At 44.3% G+C, this 20,372-nt stretch overlaps 1 protein-coding gene and 1 pseudogene across 6 annotated transcripts in view; both read left to right on the forward strand.

The window, feature by feature from the left end:
* AFF3 (ALF transcription elongation factor 3) overlaps positions 1-19,985 on the forward strand; it is a 587,368-nt gene extending 567,383 nt beyond the window's left edge. For all 6 annotated transcript variants that reach the window (XM_070379962.1, XM_070379956.1, XM_070379957.1 and 3 more), the window contains 5 exons: positions 6,436-6,507; positions 8,383-8,476; positions 11,711-11,760; positions 12,234-12,457; positions 16,179-19,985. In XM_070379962.1, coding sequence (XP_070236063.1) covers positions 6,436-6,507; positions 8,383-8,476; positions 11,711-11,760; positions 12,234-12,457; positions 16,179-16,300 — 562 coding nt within the window. In that variant the 3' untranslated portion in view covers positions 16,301-19,985. The remainder of the gene's footprint in view (positions 1-6,435; positions 6,508-8,382; positions 8,477-11,710; positions 11,761-12,233; positions 12,458-16,178) is intronic.
* On the forward strand, positions 171-501 carry LOC138989943 (cytochrome b-c1 complex subunit 7 pseudogene; annotated as a pseudogene).
* Positions 19,986-20,372: the final 387 nt, after the last annotated feature.

A 20,372-nucleotide genomic window follows, 5' to 3' on the forward strand; every position in this document is an offset into this window, starting at 1 on the left:
CATTTTCTTGCAAGAGGGTGGAGCAGGGAGGTGGAGGGAAGAATATATATAAGTACTGCAAACACAGAAAAGATCACACTCTCTGGGTCAAAACATCAGGCAGATGACTGGAGGGTATTCCAAGATGGTATTGCAGCGCTGTTGGGTTCATTACCCTGGGCTGACTGTGAGGTGACGCAGTATATGAGAATGACCATGTAAGAGAAGCCACAAGAAGGCTTCCTGAGAGCTTTTGTAATGACAGGGGGGTACATATTAAGAGAGCGCTGGACCTGAGCATGAAGAAACAGGTTTTGCCTTTAGAGCAGTGGACAAAATATGAGGAGGATAAATTCTACCTTGAACCATACCCTGAAAGAGGGTATTTGGGAAAGAAAAGAGAGAGAAGAATTCATCATGAAACAATCATGCAATCTAAATCTGTGGATGTGGCTGCCCTCAAGTATCTTTATGAAGTTGGTTAAACCTGAAATGTGGGCTTCCCTGGTGGCTCAACCGTAAAGAACCTGCCTGCAATGCAGGAAACGCAGTTTCGATCCCTGGGTCGAGAAGGACCTCTGGAGAAGGGACTGGCAACCCACTCCAGTATTCTTGCCTGGAGAATCCCACGGACAGAGGAGCCTGGCAGGCTCCCGTCCATGGGGTTGCAAAGAGTTGGACACGATGGAATGATCAACACTTTCACTTTCAAATCTGAAATGTACAATGTAGAACTATCTGTGCTATAAATGTATTACTTTAAATAAATATCTATTATAATTATTCTTGGGGGATAAAAAAAGATCACACTGTCAGCTACCAAGAGCCAGTGTTCATCCCCCAAATAAGATGGACAATCTTGCAATGTGTTTTGGCATCGCCTGCCTCCTTTGATCTCTGTGTGAGTGAGGGTTGGGAGGGTGGCTCTCCAACCCCACTGGCAAGAAGGAAGCTTTGTCTGAGGGAGACGTGAGTTGTCAACTTCACCTACTGGGAAGTGGCAGAATTTGAACTCTTTTCACCTCTGTGCTGCGGTTTTATATTATTATATGACTCAATACTATTTAGATTTATATAATCTAAATTCTAACTCCAATCAATAAATGATTCGGGAGTATTTAATAACAGGAAAGAAGGTGCAAGGGGATTTTAGGAAAGGAAACCCATCCTATGATGCTCTGTCTGAAAAGGCACTGGCCTTGTTCTGGTCTAAGGCTTGTACCTGAGCACCATCCCCCAGCCTGAGCTAGGACCACAGTGCGAACAGACGCAGGCTTTGTGACAGGCGCACAGCAGGGCCACAGGCGGGAGATGCCTGTCTTCCACGATGGCTGCATGGAAAGGCACATCCTTCATGTCGCTAATGAACCATTAAGGGAATTTCATCCATTAATCGTTCTGAGAGAGCCTTTGTCATGTTTTATGTCTTTAGCTGGTTCAGCTGCTTGGAATAACGTCTAATATGCATTATATGAAATAACCCTTCCCAAAATTAACTCTAAGAGATTTTTCTAATTCTGGGATTCTAGGCCACCTGAGAGTAGCTGTGTCTTACCATGCCTCACTATTCCAGATGGACAATTTCTTATTTATTTGTGGCTGAGCTGGGTATTCGTCACTGGGCACAGGCTTTCTCTCGTTGTGGAAAGCAGGGCCTGCTCTTCGTCATGGGGTGTGGGGCCTCTCATCACGGTGGCTTCTCTTATCTCAGAGCACGGGCTTAGTTGCTCTGCTACATGTGGGCTCCTCCCAGACCAGGGCTGGAACCCATGTCCCCTGTATTGGCAAGCAGATTCTTAACCACTGGATCTCCAGGGAAGCCCTGGAAGATTTCTAATCCTAAATTTAATCTTCTTGGTATGCGTTGACCCAAGTCAACGGTGTTTTCCATCACTCTCCTCTGGGATTCAGGAAAGGATCACAGCCTTTGAAATTGTCATCCCAACATCAAGAACACATCATCTGCAAAACGCACTTTTCAAAAATGTTTCAGAAGTCAACGCTGTCCACCCCTTTTTCTTATTAAAATATTTGCTACACCAATGCATTGGTGATTCCTTCATACTATCTTCTTATTTGGTACAGTATTTTGGACTGTGAAGAAAAGAAATTGCCATAGTAAAAAAAAAAAAAGAAGTTAAAATTACTTTAAGAGATCTTGTTGTTCAGTTGCTAAGTTTTGTCCGCAACCCATGGACTGCAGCGTGCCAGGCTTCCTCGTCCTTCACCATCTCTGGGAGTTTGCTTAAACTCACGTCCATGATCTTAGTTTCTCCTGGTTCACCTCTGAATAAGGCACAGACATGGATGCCCACAGGCAGGTGGGGAAGAAAGTGGGAGGAAGTAGACAGGCACGAGGCTGTAAGGTGTCCTAGAATGCAAGTGCCTTGAGCACAGGGGTTTGGGGGGGTTGTCTGATCTGTTCATTAATGTGTTCATAGCCCCTGGAGGAGTTCCTACAACACAGTATGTACTCAGTCAGTATGACAGATCAGCGGGTCACAGGGCCTGTGGTGACCTGGAGTGTACATGGCCTGCTTAAGGCATTCACACTTTAAGAACAAACAAACAAACCCGAGCAGCAGTAATTGCCTGATTCCATCAGATACAACTGGAGGTGCTGACATGCACACCCGCTCTGCACCAGGGGTGGGACTTTGCATGGGTGGAGAATACAGTCCATTTTTTAGATGATTGAGTACAGTCCCTTAAGCTACTCTGAAAACTAAAATGAGAGCTCTTGTTATCTGAGTTAGAAGATAACATTAATTTACTGCTTGAAACTGCATGTTGCCCACCAGGTTTGAGGCTCCCTTCCCCCACTGAGAGACTCTGGGGAGCCAGGAGCACTTTGGGGGTGGGGTCCTGCCACAGATGCCCAGCTAAGGATGTGAGAGAATTCCTCTCTCCACCAAGGAGAAAATGCCTGGGGGACACCGGCAAGTGGAACCCCACCTCCTCAAATCAAAAACTATACCATGTAGACTTCCTTGGAGGTCCAGTGTTTAAGACTCCATGCTTTCATTTCAGGGGGGCATGGGTTCATTCCCTTTTCAGGAAACTAAAAGGGATTGTATATCTACACCCCACATGCCAGAATTTTAGGAAAAAATTATAGCATAAAGGCTCTGAAAATTAAATTATAATTGGAACCACATCCCACAGAAGTAGGCGAGGACTTGCCTGCTAAACCTAAACAGGATGACTTCCTTTTAAAAGAAAATATTTAAACAGGACCCAGTATCTTCTTTGGAGAAGGCAATGGCACCCCACTCCAGTACTCTTGCCTGGAAAATCCCATGGATGGAGGACCCTGGTGGGCTGCAGTCCATGGGGTCGCGAAGAGTCGGACATGACTGAGTGACTTAACTTTCACTTTCAGGATCTTCTAACATAATAGCCAGAATATCTAACATACAGTAGAAATTCACTCATCATACCAAGAAACAAGAAAATCACAGCCAAGATGAGAAAAGACACCTGGTTGACACCAGTAACCAGGACGAATCAGGTGTTAGAATTATCTGACAAGGATTTTAAAGCAACTATCATAAAAATGCTTCAACAAACAATTAAAAATTCTCTTGAAACAAAAAAACTGAAGTCTCAACAAAGAAGAAGAAGTTATTTTGGAAAAGAACCAAATGGAAATTATGGAACTGAGAAATGTAACGGAAATATAAACCTCACCGGAGGGGCACAGTAGTAGAGAAGCGATGACAGCAGATAGAATCAGTGAACTTGAGGACAAGAAATAGAATCTACCCCCAACCTCAGCAACCAAGAAAGCAGACTGAAAAAGAAGTGAGAGCTTCAAGCACAATGACAGTAGAACCTCCAGGTCGTCCTTGGGGTCCCAGAAGAAGGAGAGAATGGAATTGAAAGATATGTTAAAGAAGTAAGGGCTAGGGCTTCCACAGTGAAGAATCCCCCTGCCAGTGCAGGAGACATGGGTTCAATCCCTGGTCCAGGAAGATCCCACATGCGTCAGAGAAACTGAGCCCAAGAGCCATAGCTGCTGAAGCCCAAATGCTCCAAAGCCCGTGCTCCATGACAGGAGAAGCCACAGCAAGGAGAAGCCCTCACACTACAGCTAAAGCGTAGCCCCTGCTCACCACAGCTAGAGAAAAGCCCACGCCGCAAGGGACGCAGCACAGCCAAAATCAGTAAATAAGTTACATTTTTTAAAAGAAGTAATGACTGAAACTTGCCAAATTTGGCAAAAGACATAACCCTACAGGTTCAGGAAGCAGAGAAAACTCCAAACAGCCTAAAGCCAAAGCACTGCATGTCAATACACCATCAAAACTGCATTTCTGAAAACTGACAACAAACACAAAGCCCTGAAAGCAACGAGAGGAATGACGCATCACCCACAGGGGACGCCAGTTCAGGCACAGCGGGCACGCGGGCTGACACCGTGGGAGCTGGGGTGGCATGCCAGGCCTCCAGTGCGGAGAGAGGAAAGCCTGTCTAAGTGTGCGCTTAGATCCAGTGAGGCCGCGCGCTCCAGGAATACGGAGGAAACAAACATTCTCGGATTAAGGCAAATGAAAAGCTTGTATCTAACAGACCTGCCTTTAAAGGTTGGCTAAAGGAAGTTTCTCAAACAGAGAGGAAGCGGCAAAAGAAGGAATCTTGGACCAACAGGAAGAAAGGGAAAGCAACGTAAGCCAAGAACTGTGGGCACGTGCAATAAACCCCCCTCCTCGTGAGCTATGTAAACCAGAGCGCTCAGTGACTGAAACAAAAAATATACCATCTGTGATCAGTGCACTGTTAGTCGCTCAGTCACGTCCAACTCTTCGCCACCCCGTGGACTGTAGCCCACCAGGATCCTCTGTCCATGAATTTCCCAGGCAAAATTGCTGGAGTGGGTTGCCATTCCCTTCTCCAGGGGATCTTCCTGACCCAGGGGTCAAACCCGGCAGGTCTCCCACATTGTAGGCAGATTCTTTACCACCTGAGCTACCACGGAAGCCCATCTGATGCTCAAGGCAATGTTATTTAAAGGCATAAACGTGGAAGTAAGGTTTCCACCCTTCATGCAGAGTAGAAAATGTTGATACCAATAAACTGTGAGAAATAACCCTATGAAAGCTAAACAAAGGGGATACACTTGAAAAGGGAGGGAGGTTCGGGAGGGAGGTTGAGGAGGGAGGGACCGTAAGTATACCTATGGCTGATTCATGTTGATGTATGGCAGAAACCAAACAATATTGTAAAACAATTATCTTCTAATTAAAAATAAATAGATTTTTACACACTTGCCCTCTGTGATGGCCCACACTCCATCTGTGGAGTGTGATTTTCTCTGAATCTAAATAAATCCATTTCTTACCTATCAAAAAATAAATAAACTTTTTAAAAGTACTACAAATCTACATGTGTTGCAGACAGTGTAATAACAGTACCATTTCTTGAGCAACTTGCAACAAGCCAGCCCACTATGCTAAGAGCTTTACAGATACTGTTTCACTTAATCTCTACAGCAGTGCTATGCAATTAGCAGTAATGTACTCATCTTACTTTATAAATAAGGGAAAGGAGGCTTAAAGATGTTAATTTGTGTAAGCTCCCATGACTAATAAGTGACTAACCTGGGATTTGAACCCAGGACTCCCTGATCATTCCCCAGCCTGCCTCAGGTCTCTCCAAGGATCTGCAAGTCACCTGGTGTATTATTGGAGAAAGGAATGACCATGAACTGCTGATCAGAGAAATAAGTGAGATTGAGAAAAGTTCATAAAGTCTACTAGTTATGCATCCAGGACAGTTATACTGCTGTCAAAATAAGAGTTTTGTAACAATAAAAGAAAAAAGGGAAACCCACATATTCATCTGAGGACAAAGAGTAAACATTTTTCTGGAGATTGGTCCGAAAGGGTGGAACTTTACCAACATCTTCTCAGCCACTCAGCCATAGATCAGAATTTGTAAAAATGGATGCATCACCATATACGTGGGTAATGCTTGAATGGATAACACTCTTGACCGTCTGTAGAATTTGGACTTGTATTGTTAAAAAGCAGAAAGTAGCTAGATGGTCATCAAAGTCATTTTTTTCTAGTCATGACAATAATGTCATGGTTAGGGGAAATGGGGCAACCTCAGTTGGCTTTCAAGAAAGAACTGTCAGGGCTTCCCAGGTGGCTCAGTGGTAAAGAACACGCCTGCCAATGCAGGAGACATGACTTCAATCCCTGGGTCAGGAAGATCCCCTGGAGAAGGAAATGGCAACCCACTGCAGCATTCTTGCCCGGGAAGTCCCACGGACAGAGGAGCCTGGCGGGCTGTAGTCCATACGGTCACAGTCGGACGTGACTTAGTGACTAAATAACAATAAAATCAGCAAGCACCATGAAGGACTAAGAGAAGTACCATCCTACAAGATGTTCGATGGCTAGTAAGAAAGCTTTATTTCTTTGTTTCCCTTTCCTTTTTTTTCTTTTTAAGGTATGCCATGAGACTAAAAACCCACTCAGGTCCCAATGCCACACCAGAGGATAAACAGCTGGCTGCATTATGGTAAGTGCACCATACCGGCTTAAAACAGCCTCCCCAGCCTTGCACGTCTGCACTGGTGAACCTGGTAATCTGGTGCCAAAATGCGCAGCGTGTTCACAATGCTTCTAACACACCAAACTGAGGGCATTTCTCGAGGTGGCCTTGGAGAGCCTGCTCCCTGCTGCCCTACACACGAGGTGAATTCATGATTAGAAGTGAGCAGGTCCGTGACACGAGGACTCGTTTTCCTGTGTGTGTGTGTGTGTGTGTGTGTGTGTGTGTTTCTAAAATCAGGTAAGTTTGTGTTTTAATCACTTGAATGTGAATCGTGCCCAATGCAATCTCTCATATTTACCATTTTGGATGCGAGCAGAATGATTCATCTGTCTCTTTACGTGGGGGGTTAGTAGGGCTGAGTCAGGATGGTGTGTTCAGGTTCTCAGCACATTAAACGGAGGAGCCGTTCCTTCCACTTTGATAATTAAAGACTTTATAAAGGTTAATCAACATGTAACAGTTTTTCTCCTATAATAACAGAAATGATAATGATTATGTGATTATAATAACAATAATTTTCCCCGTGACATTTCCTCAGGACACCTCACTGTTAGCGCCTGCTGTGATAAGGAACCAAGATGTCTCTATCTCTGACGGTTCATACTCTACCCTAGAACCTGATTTGCAAGTCGTAGAACTGAATCTCAAAATAGTAATAATAACAATAGTGGCAGACACAAAAAAGAGGGTCTCTGATGGTTTTGCATCACCACTTCATGTAGAGTTTGATCTGCTATTACTCAGGGATGTATTGTATTAATACAATACAGGGAATGAATGCAGCCAATATCTTGTAATAACTGTAGATGGAAAGTAACCTTTAAAAATTATATTAAAATAAAAATAAATTTTAAAATTTAAATCAAAAAATAAAATTTGAGACCATTAAGTTGTATTTTCTAGGTTGGTGTTCTACTTTGTCAATACCATATCTGAGTTAGCAAATAATTATGAGTGAAAAGCACCAAGAAGTAGTTGATATGGCTCAGGAAATGATTTCTATGCTCTTTTCGAATTTTAACTTTCATGTCAGGATTAATAAATTAACTATGATTAGTTCATATTATGTAAGGGGATTACTGGTATGTGAATAACATATAAACTATAAAATAAAATAATAACTACTCCCAGCATAGTTTTTAATTACTTATAAAACACATTCATATCTGTTACTTTATATGAACTAATTATAGTCCAGTAGTTTTTTTTAACTTTTTATTTTATATTGGAGTGTAGCCGATTAACAGTAGAGGGACTCAGCCACACGTGTACAGGTATCCACTCTCCCTCAGTAAAGTAGCTTAAAAGGGAAGGTGACAAAAACAGGTAGAAGGGCTGTGCTTCAACAAACCCACGGCCAGAAGTTCAAGATGTCCAAGGAAAATCAGAGTAAGGTAGTTCTGCCCTGAAGTTCACCCAGAAAGCAGAGCGTGCGCTGTGCTAGAGCTTCTCGCTCCTCTCGTGGAGAGAGACTGCCCTCTCGTGGTGGAAGAAGGAAATGGCCGGCTGCTTAGTCCCAGCGTAGAAGCAATAAACCTATTCATTTGTACTTATGTTCTTTATTTATATATACACACATTGTTTATTGATTCATATTTATTCTTATATTGTTTATGTATATATGTTCTTTATACATATTTACTTATATGAAGGGATGTTTTTAATGGAGTAACTGAAATTTTCAATCATTTCGAACAAATAGGAAGGTCAGATACCTACAGACATATATGCGTGTATAGAAATATTTAATATATATATAATCATGCTATGAACATTGAGTGCATTGGAACAACAAGCTTGTTGGCACAGGGGCCACTCACTCGTCTCTTCCTGCCACAGTTACCGATGCCTGGCTCTCCTGTACTGGAGGATGTTTCGACTCAAAAGGGATCACGCTGTAAAGTATTCAAAAGCACTTATCGACTATTTCAAGGTACTGTCTGGCTAACGGGCAGAATGTTGTACCCAGCTGTCTCCCTGTCAAGGACATGTTCAATGTAGAGTCCACTGATTTGGGCTAATACAGGAGCTGTCTGATATCTGCACTAACTCTATTTATGACCTACTCATGGCATTCAGGGCTCAGAGAATAGCCTGAGAACCCATCTAATTTATCCCCCTGCCTGGATGCCTAGAGAAAGAAGATCCTGTTACCCACCCCAGCGTCCTAGGAGGTCCATCTTTATAGCTAACATAAATTCCTTGTGTTCACTCAGAGCTTCTTCTTCCTCTTAGAAGTAGCTCCTTAGAAGCAACTCCTCTTTGCTATCTCCAGTCACTAATTTAATTTTTAATGAAGGTGTTAATCTAAATGGTAAGAAATGGCTTGGTAGGACCCAGAGGCACTAGAATAGCACTATGCACATGAAAGGATAGAACTGGAAACTGTGCTTTTTTTATGGGATGAAATCATTTTCATTGGGAGAATAAAGAAAGAGGAGGGGAGACAAAAAACAAACCCTGATGTTCTGCTGTGAAGTGGACCTAACATCATAATTTATTTGAGACTTCCGGCCTCTTTGCTGTCCATTTGACTATAGAAACAAGAAATTATACCATCTCTGCCTCCACCAACTCTTTATCAGATACACAGCCATCATTTTATGTTTATTTTTGGCTGCACTGGGTCTTTGTTACTGAGTGGACTTTTCTCTAGCTGCGGCGAGCGGGGGCCACTCTTCCTTGAGGTGCCGGCTCCTCGTCGCGGTGGCTTCTCTTGTTGCAGAGCACAGGGTCTAGGCGCCTGGGCGTCAGCAGTTGCAGCACGCAGGCTCAGTAGCTGTGGCTCGTGGGCTCCAGCGTTCAGGCTCAGAAATTGCAGTACACGGGCTTTTAGTTGCTCCACGCCCGGACCAGGAATCTTCCCAGACCATGTCCCCCCTGCACTGGCAGGCGAATTCTTATCCACTGTACCACCAGGGAAGTCCCCACAGTCATCATTTTAGATCTTTAATCCCCAACCTCCACTTCTTGGAGATGATTTCTGATGGCCCTGCTGTGTTGGAGGTCCCGTGGGCCATGTGCATCCAGTAGCCTGGCCAAGCATGTAGAGTATCCAGGTGCTAAGCCAAAAAGGTAACTGTCTTAGTCCACTGACAACCGTGGGTTATAATGATGAGTACTGACACTAAGAGTCTCCTTTTACTTTGGGTGCCTAAGTTTAAGTCGTTTTCAAAAATGTAGAATCTAAGAGCTATTTTGGGCTCCAAAATCACTGCAGATGGTGACTGCAGCCATGAAATTAAAAGACACTTGCTCCTTGGAAGAAAAGTTATGACCAACCTAGACACCATATTAAAAAGAAGAGACATTACTTTGCCAACAAAGGTCCATCTAGTCAAAGCTATGGTTTTCCTAGAAGTCATATATGGGTGTGAGAGTTGGACTGTAAAGAAAGCTGGGCACCGACGAATTGATGCTTTTGAACTGTGGTGTAGGAGTAGATGCTTGAGAATCCCTTGGACTGCAAGGAGATCCAACCAGTCCATCCTAAAGATCAGTCCTGAATATTCATTGGAAGGACTGATGCTGAAGCTGAAACTCCAATACTTTGGCCACTTGATGTGAAGAACTGACTCATTTGAAAAGACCCTGATGCTGGGAAAGATTGAGGGCAGGAGAAGGGGACGACAGAGGATGAGATGGTTGGATGGCATCACTGACTCAATGGACATGAGTTTGAGCAGGCTCAAAGTTGGTGATGGACAGGGAAGCCTGGTGCGCTGCAGTCCGTGGGGTTGCAAAGAGTTGAACACAACTGAGTGACTGAACTGAACTGACTGAAGAGCTATTACTTAAGAGTTATTATAGTAAAACAAAGCACTTGAATAAAGAAGGAATCCGAACCCTAAGCCACAGAACTTTTAAGAGATCCAAGTTGTGAATGTATGTGGATTATCTGTGAAACTGTACAGAATGAACAAAGAACATAACTTAAAAATCAGAACTCCCCCTCCAGAAGTTCCTGGTAGATACCCTAAATCAAAGACTATTTCAATACTACTTAGAATTCAGAGATTATGAAAACTTTAGGAAACAATGATTAGTATTAGTTACTCAGTCATGTCTGACTCTGCCATGCCATAGACTGTAGCCTCCAGGCTCCTCTGTCCATGAAATTTTCCAGGCAAGAATACTGCAGTGGGTAGCCATTCCCTTCTCCAGGGGATCTTCCCAACCCAGGGCTCGAACCCAGGTCTCCATTATTGCAGGCAGATTCTTTACCGTCTGAGCCACCAGGAAACAATGATAGTTGGTTCATAAAAAATAAGTTTCATCAGTACAACTGGCTCTGAAAAACAGGACTTTGCCCACCCGTGTTTTTTACAGTCACGGGACCTCAGTTGTAGTGAAAGAGGCCTGACGGCAATGTTGCACAATTCCCGTGTGTAAGGCCATTTCTCACCATTTTGATAACACCTCCACTAAAAATTAAAAATCAGTCACCACTTCATAAAATTCTTTTTAACCAAAAGAAGCATTTTGTCTCTGGGGAACCAAGCTGAGGCTATTATATTTTCTTGTTTCTGGAAGGGAACATTGACATCCATATTATAAAGACCATTTTTTTCCTTCACAATCTCACAGACTTGTGTCCAAGAAATCTTCATTGGACTCTCAGGGAGGAAATCTCTTTGTACATTTAGAAACTTTCCTTGCCACAGGCAAAATGTCTTTTAAATGCCTGATGCAAACAACTGGCTCAGGCAACAAATCCTAAATCAGAATATTTAAATAAATCAGAATTTTTTAATTCAGTCTCTGTTAAGGAAATACATTTAATCTATTCTTTTAGACATGTTTGAGAGCAACTTCCTTTAAGAGAAATACTTTAAAGCTTCGTAAGTTAAAACAGTAACAGTTGATGGTCTCGTATATTTTCAGGCATTAAATGTATATCAACAGTTCTGCAAATATGCCCTACATTTAAATATAAGATGTTCTCAGTGTATGTGTGGGAGGGGGGTTGCCTGCCGCCCTACTATCCTACAGAGAGGAAGCCAATAGCCTAGTAACTGTAACTTCCCAGATCCAGTTTCTGTGACCCTGCATTTTATCTACAGGGTCTGCCATTACTTCTCTCAGTGGTCAGCCAAGAACATGTTACTGTGGGCTGTTTAAACTCAAGCAGATGGTACTCACTGTCAACATTTTTGTTTTCTTGCAGAATTCATCTAAAGCTGCCCAAGCCCCATCTCCATGGGGGGCCAGTGGAAAGTAAGTTCATTTTTGTGAAGTGAAGGTGATAAATGAGATGTTGCATGAAGCTGAGCAAGGGCTTTCCGGTGGCTCAGTGGTAAATAACCTGCCTGCCAAAGCAGGATATTCAAGAGACGGGTTGGAGCTCTGGGTCGGGAAGATCCCATGGAGGAGGAAATGGCAACCCGCTCCAGTATCCTTGCCTTGAAAATCCCATGGATTTTCCCATGTGATTTTTTCTCATTATCCTTGCCTGGAAAATCCCATGGCTCCCAGAGGAGCCTGGTGGGCTACAGTCCATGGGGCTGCAAAGAGTTAGACACGACTGAGCCCTCCCACCCCAAACATACACACACACGCACACGCACACGCACACGCACACGCACAGGAAGCTGGGCATCGCGCTACTGTTTACCGTGCCCCGAGGGGCCGCCCTGCCTCACCAGGTTCTAACCTCTCCACTCTTGTTTTTCCATGCTCTCCCCTTCCAGGAGCACTGGGACCCCATCCCCCATGTCTCCCAATCCGTCCCCCACCGGCTCCGTGGGCTCTCAGGGGAGCCTGTCCAACAGCAACGCCCTGTCCCCATCCACCATCGTCAGCATCCCGCAGCGCATCCACCAGATGGCGGCCAATCACGTGAGCATCACCAACAGCATTCTCCACAGCTACGACTACTGGGAGATGGCAGACAACCTGGCCAAGGAAAACAGAGGTGCGTGCCCCTTGGGGGAGCTGTGCGTGGGTCAGCCACAGCTCGGGGAGACAGCCGGGTCCTCGGGCACCACTAGGCGAGACAGTAGAAGCTGTCACCTACCGAGTGAACTTTCCCTGACTTCTCCTCCTACTCAGCACCTCCAGTGCCTTTGCCTGTCTTTATCGTTACCGGGGGAAAGATCAGAGATAGAGATGGGGCTAGAGATGATACAGGTATCAGTGATATAGATACAAGTTACATAGCTATGCACACGGATGTTTTTCCTTTAGACAGTGAGGTCCTTGAAGGTAGGGATGACATTTTATTCAACTTTGTAACCCTAAGACCGGCACAGTGCCTAGAACATAGCTGAGGATCTGAAACACTGCGTGAAGTAATTGGCTGATGAGCACGAATGTTCCTGGGCTTCCCAGGTCATGCTACTGGAAAGAACCCGCCTGCCAGTGCAGGAGGCACAAGAGACACAGGCTCGATCCCTGGGTCAGAGAGATCCCCTGGAGGAGGGCATGGCAACCCACTCCAGTATTTTTGCCTGGAGAATCCCTGGACAGGGGAGCCTGGTGGGCTGTCGTCCATACGGTCTCAAAGGGTCAGACATGACTGAAGTGACTTAACACATACACACATGAATGTTACTGCCGATTCAAATGATAGCTGGTTACAACTGAAAAAAAAAAGGTTTTTATGGGTAAGATGTATTTCTTTTTAATTAGTTTGTATTGGAGTATACTTGCTTTACAATGTTGTATTAGTTTCTGCTGTGTGGATATATATACCCCTTTTTTTCTGATTTCCTTCCCATTTAGGTCACCACAGAGCCTAGTAGAGTTCCCTGAGCTATACAATAGCTGTATTTCTTTTAAATAATGCACGTTTTTACTCATAAAAGCATGTTTAAACTGGTATGTATGTAAACTATGGCTAAATTTGTAAAGTACAGAAAATAGAGAAAAAAATTTTTAATTATCGGTAATCTTATCACGGGCTTCCCTGTGGCTCAGTGGTAAAGAACCCCACTTGCCATGCAGGAGACATGGGTTCAATCCCTGGGTCAGAAAGATCCCCTGGAGAAGGAAATGGCAACTCACTCCAGTATTCTTGCCTGGAAATTCCACGGACAGAGGAGTCTGGTGGGCTACAGTCTACGGGGTCACAAAAGATCGGACACGACTTAGCAACTAAACAACAACAATCTTATCACTATTAACATTCTATTGAAATGTCATCTAGTCTTCTCCAAATATGCAGGATTTTTACCAAAATAAGAGCATAGTGTATGTACAGTTTTACATCCTTTTTTTTTCCACTTTACATTATATCAGGCATATTTTCATGAGACTAACTAGTTCAAAAACACCTTTTATGATGCCTCTGTAACACTGTCATAATGGTGGTTATACAGTCGCTGTGTCAGTCGCTCAGTCGTGTCCGACTCTTTGTGACTCCATGGACGGTAGCCCGCCAGGCTCCTTTGTCCATGGAATTCTCCAAGCAAGAATACTGGAGTGGGTGGCCATCTCCTCCTCCAGGCACTCTTCCCAACCCAGGGATCGAACCGTGGTCAACTGCATTGCAGGAGGAAGCTTTCCTGTCTGAGCTACTAGGGGAGCTGAGCTACTTTATACAGACTTAAAGTATCACAATTTCTCAAACCATTGCCCTGCTGTTGAACATTTATGTTACTTCCACTTTCTTCCACTGTTACAAATAACAGTATAAATACCTTCATATAAATCATTGTTCATATTTCTGATTATCTTCTGATAGGAGGGAGTTGTAGAAATAGAATGCTGAGGTCAACAGGTATAGATTCTTTTAAGACAGGCATTGTTATGAAAGAAAATGAAGTGTTAGTCGCTTAGTCATGTCTAACTCTTTCCACCCCGTGGACTATAGCCTGCCAGGCTCCTCTGTCCACAGGATTCTCCAGGCAGGAATACTGGAATAGGTAGCCATTTCCTCCTCCAGGGATCAAACCCGAGGCTCCTGCTTTGCAGGCAGATTCTTTATTGTCTGAGCCACCAAGGAAGCCCTGATTGGTATATATGTTATTAATGTTCTCCCTACCAAGTTCCTGCTCTTTCTCCAGTACTGAGTGAGAGTTTTGTTCCCATGGTAACGTGCTTCAGAGGCTAAGACTGAGAAGTTCATGATGAGATGAGAACCAGTGGCACAGATAGGCAGCTGGGCCCTGAGTACATGAATCTGATCATGTAACCAGAAGGGACATAACAGTAGCTCAGGGATGGTGTGCCCAGAGATGGTGTGCCCAGAAAACCCAGTGGGGATGCCAAGGAGGTCAGTACCAGGGGCCAAGACCAGCAGGACAGGCTCCCTAGAGGAGCTGGCACAGAACAGGATTTTGAAAAGCAGATAGTCGGGTAGCTGAGATGGAGTCAGGGTGGATGTCACAGGTGGATAAAAGAGCAAGGACAAATGTACAAAGGTTTCTATGGCTGGTTTGGGAGAGCCTGAGCAGGCCAGGCTCCAGATGGTGCCACCAGCTGCCACCTGTCCCTCAGCAGAACCACACATCCAGTCTGAAGTCCACCTGGCTTCCCCCAACCTGCCCCTCCTCCCAGGCTCTGCTCCTGGCTTCCTGCCATGCTGTCCTCCCTGCCACCTGGACCCTGGCTCTTCTCTGAGCCTCCCTAGTGGGACCTCATTCAGCACATCTGGGAGCACCTTTCAAAACCTCCTCCCAGGTTCTTGGGCTTCCCTGGTGGCTCAGACAGTAAAGAATCTGCCTGCAGTGCAGAAGACCAGGGTTCAGTCCCTGGGTCAGGAAGATCCCCTGGAGAAGGGAATGGCAACTCACCCCAGTATTCTTGCCTGGAGAATCCCATGGACAGAGGAGCCTAGCAGGCTGCAGTCCATGGGGTCGCATGAGTCGGACACGACTGAGTGACAAACACTCTTCCCAGATTCTTACTTCCAGAGAGTGCTCTTCAGTGGTCTTGGTCGGTGCAACGTGGCAGCCGCATGAATTGATTTGTCTCTGTCAGCCGCTAAACCGCTGTCCCTGAGATGGCAGAGCCTATACATTCTTCATCTTGGTGTCCCCTCCGCCTCCACCCTTGTGCCCTTAGTATAGAGCCTTGGCAGTGATACGTGTTTAAAGCAAGTACAAACCCAGAGAAGGTTCACAGGCTGGCTGGCAGCCTCAGTAGAGATGTCTCAGAACCCATCTGTGAACAGGACCTACACTATAGCACGGGGAACTCTCCTCAGTATTTTGTAATAACCTATAAGGGAAAAGAAGCTGAATCCTATTTCACATATGACTGGATCACTATGGATCACACCTGAAGCTAACACAACATTGGAAATTAATTCTTCTCCAATAAAATAAAAGTTTATGCAAGCTGATTGTTCCAAAAGCCAAAAAAAAAAAAAAAAAAACCATCCCTGATTTGCCTCCAGGAGCCTCGGACTCCCCCAGGGGCTCAGCACCTAAGACAGTTGAGTACAGTGTAAAGGTTGACAGAGCTTCAGGCCAAGTTCAGGGTGAGAGGTGTCACTGCACAAAGGAGAATGCCGCCCCGGGGAAGTAGTTTTCCTTGCTTTCTGGCTGAATAGATGTCATTGGTTTGAATTAGAAGTCGCCAGTCGAGGGATTCTCAGGACGTAGGTGAGCTCTCTGCCGGGGGGCTCACGTCGTGTGATGGGACCGGGAGCTGAGCGTGTGTCCCCCTGACGACCCTCTCTGTTTCACCAGAATTCTTCCACGACCTGGACCTGCTCATGGGGCCGGTCACCCTGCACAGCAGCATGGAGCACCTGGTCCAGTACTCCCAGCAGGGCCTGCACTGGCTGCGAAACAGCGCCCACCTGGCCTAGACACCTGCCCCCGGCTGCGGCGTGCGCGCATCTCCACGGATGGCCCAGCATTTCGGGACACTGTGCTCCCCACGTTCCCGGCCACAGCATTTCTCGAAAGGCGGTGAATAGTTTTCAGCATCGAACAGCAGTCTTTCCTCCCAGGGCATGTGTGTTTGTGTATGTGGGTGCAGAATAAGCTGCCCGTGGAGGTGTGTAAGACACAACAGTTCTCTAGAACACATCTTCTTTGTCTAGTTTCCAGCCTCCCAGGCTAGACAAAGTGATCTGACATTTCTGATTAGAGAAGACACACACTCACTCACACACACACACACACACACACTTTCTAGTTCAAAGCTAAACCGTGACTTCCTAGAATATTCAACCAAAATCTCATGGGTTAGTGAACCAGGTGCAATATCGCACACCAAAAGCTTGACTGCCAGTTAAGATGAACCCAGCTCTTATACTCTTGATTACTTTCAGTATTAATATACTTTTCTCCCATTATTTTTTTATTGTCTGTATTCATGGGTATTTGAATAATGAAAATAAGTCAGTTATTTTTGTGTGGACGTTTACTAGACTGCATGTTACCAAATACCCTGCCTTTTGTCTGGTCCCTCCCCTCCTCCATCCAGTTCTCCATCTAACTCTCCCATCAGCTAAACGTGTTAGACGCAAATGAATCGACTCCCATGGGCCTTCCCTGCCCTGCCCCCCAAAATAGTATGACCATGACCCTGACCCTGAGATTTGGTGGGGAAAAAAAAAAAAAAAAAACCCTCCATGTCTTTGAAAACTCACCCAAAGGAAGCAGCAGCAGCTGTGTCCCTGGGCTCAGTGAGAAACAACCCTCTGCCCCCACCAGGAGCCCAGCAGGCCCGTGTTTCTTCCTCCCGCCACTGTGACCCCAGGGGCTGTGGAGCCCCATGGGCTTGTCGGCCGATACTTTTCAACAAGCCTTTTCTCTGTCTGAGAGCTTTCTTACCCATGTTCTTGGCCGAATGAGGACATTGTCTAGGGTGTCCCTTCCCTCGGAATCTGTGTCTGTTGCTTTGTCAGGCCAAGAACTCTTTGCTGCCGTGATCCTGTCTAATCCTCCCTGTCTTTGGAGAAAGTGCCGTGCGGACCTTGAATGCATTTTTGACCCGGGGGATGTATTTCAGTGTCTGATGAGCAGGTTGCTCCCCACAGAGCAGGTGATCCTGGTAGTCACTGCAGTTCTGTCTAGGGTAGCAGCGACCTGAACATCATGCTTAGGCCCCCGTGCGTCCGGTATGTGTATGTCTTCCCCCGATTCTTTGTTTTGCTTTTTTTTTAATTAAGTTTACATTTTAGTTTTTTCAACATTTTGTTTACAGTGTTTGTCTGAAATTTCTTTTATTGTCTGAAATTTATTTCTTTTATTGTCTCTTATCATATCCTAGATTTAGTGTTCTTGTTAAATATATTTGAATACAAAGATATTGGTAAAAAAAAAAAAAAAAAAAACTCCTGAAACGGAGGATATACCTTGCCATGCTTTAAAAACAAAAATAATGACCTTGATGCCTCTCACTTGACAAAATTTCCCCAAGACAGCCTGAGAAAGACAGGTGATGGGGTACATGGAATAATCCATTTTTCAAGGTGATGATAACGTAAAACATGTGTATCAGATGCTAATGGTCTCACTGGTTTGGTTGCAATGTTAACATTTTCGTCAGCCTGATCTGTGGGTGGGAAATCAGATTGCTGTAATTCCCTAGCTCTAAGCCCTGATTCAAAACCGTGCAAGTGATTGAACAGCTTTGGTGATTTGAAATTCATCTCAATGAACAAGTGAAGGCTTGTGAAATTTGCATTTGGTGTTGGCCTTTCAGCAGCTGGAAGTATTAACAATACTTCTTTTTTCACATTTATCCAACTGAGGTGCTTCTGACATGCCTTTCACTAATTATTACTAGATTTCCCCTTCCCATTGGGGTCTAACTTAAGAGATTTTTATTTTATTTTTTTTTGGAGGACTGAGGCTGAGTTCTACTCACTGCTGCTGAATTCTGATGAAATGTTCAGACTTTGATGTAAAAGGACAGCCTGCAGTGTCCCTCATGCATCCCTGGGGTGCCTTTCTGATCTTATTCACCTTTAAGCCCCAGGCCTCGTGGTGGCGTCCACGCGGTGTGCTCACGAGTCAAGGCACAGGCTGCCTCCAGCTGGCTGTGCCAGCAGCAGTCAGGACGCCGTGAGCCGCAGTCACTTCCTGCAAAGCGTGAAGCCAGTGGACTGGGGGCAGTCACAGCATGCCGTTCCTCTCACGGTCGCATCTCACTGGTGCAGCGTGTTGGGGCAGTGGTTGTTCCTTGCTTTGGCATCAGTGCTTGTGATAAGGAAGCATCTTCTGATCATTGCTGCTTCCTTTTCTTTAGTTTTGTTCAAAGTACAGACAGCTCTCTTGTGTTTTCTGATTATGAAACTAATAGACACTCATGGTGAAAATTCAAATGATGCAGACAAGTGTAAAGTAGGAAGTACTCAGTCCCACCCCCCAGAGACAGCACTGCTCACCCTTTCCTGTATATCCTTCGGGAGAGCCTCCCATTTAAATGTAGAATGTCTATCATCATTTCCTTCTATTTGAAGACATTATTTCTTCAGAAGTTCAGTACAAGTTCAACTGGCCTTATCCCTCCATGACCTGAATGGACCTGGATCACAATTGTTAGAAATATCTTTGAAAGAGAGGAACCCAAATATATTCATGATTAAAATGTGGGATTTGTTACCATTCGACACAGATCAGACTCACATGCAGAATTGTGCTTGGGAAGAGAGGTTCTGTTAAAACGCTATTTCTGGAAACTTTCAAATTGCAAACGGAAAGTCGGACCCACTATCTAAAGAGAAATGTACTGGAAAAAAAATCTGAAACCTTGACAAACTGTGTATTGGATTGAACATGTGGAATCAACGCAGCGAGCTTTTCTGCACTAAAACGTACCCTCGTATCTACAACAAAGATGTGTGTATTACATGACAGTGACGTGTACATTTCTGACATCCCATACATCATACACACAGTTTGTATAAATGCATACATTTAAAAATATATATGTACAGTACAGCTACCATAAACCTGTAGTACGCTTGAAGGATATGACCAGTGCCTAATGTTGAGTATAAGTCACTGCGTGTTTAAATCACCTCAGAAGTGCAGTAATTGTTATCAAATTGATCAGTGCAGCCAACCTTATTTATGAACCACATCTTTGAAACTGTGCAGTAGTATATACATATATATTTTTAAATAACATTTTTCACAGTTTTCCAGAGTTACTGTTGAAATCTGTATCACCAAAAAAAAAAAAAAAAAGGCAAGATTTTTTTTAATGATGTAGACACTCTCCAAACCCAGTAATCTGTGTGTGATTTCCTGTGTGTAGATACCCAAGACACTTTAGCAGTCACCAGCCTTAATGCATGTACAGGATATTATTGTGACTTAATTTATCTGCAATTTTTAATCCATGTGAAATTGGAATTTATAAACTGACTTGGATTAACTATGTCTGCCTTTCTAAGGTTGCAAATGTTACATTAAATGATTTATGTTGTAAATGAGAGACATCGAGTTGTACGTAAAAAAAAGAAAAAATGTCCACCAATTTCTGTGAATATTTTTACAAGGAAACTTCAGACGCAAAATATATTCAAATAAGCATTCTGGTCCCTAGTTCATAATCTCTTTAGAATGGACCTTGTAGTTTCATAAAAGTTTTTAAATGATGCTTCCAACAGATTATCATTACCAAGTCTGGTATTTTTCATGGGGGGGAAAAGTAATGTTTTCATTATTGGAAATATAGTTTGCTACTTGTCTTTCCCATTTCCCAGCATATTTACACACGTGTGTGTGATAACACACCCACAATGTCCCAGAAAATGCTGAACAGGAAGCTTAGGGGGGTTATTTTGATATCTACACTGATGCCTGTCCAACCAGTAGCCCCGGGACACTGTTTTACTCAACATTCCATAATGACAGAAGTTAATTCCTTCACTTGTGTCTACCAGGTTTTTCCAGCTCTAACCAACACGGTGGAATAAT

The sequence above is a fragment of the Bos mutus genome, chromosome 11 (genome assembly GCF_027580195.1).
Source record: "Bos mutus isolate GX-2022 chromosome 11, NWIPB_WYAK_1.1, whole genome shotgun sequence".
NCBI classification, from domain to species: domain Eukaryota; kingdom Metazoa; phylum Chordata; class Mammalia; order Artiodactyla; family Bovidae; genus Bos; species Bos mutus.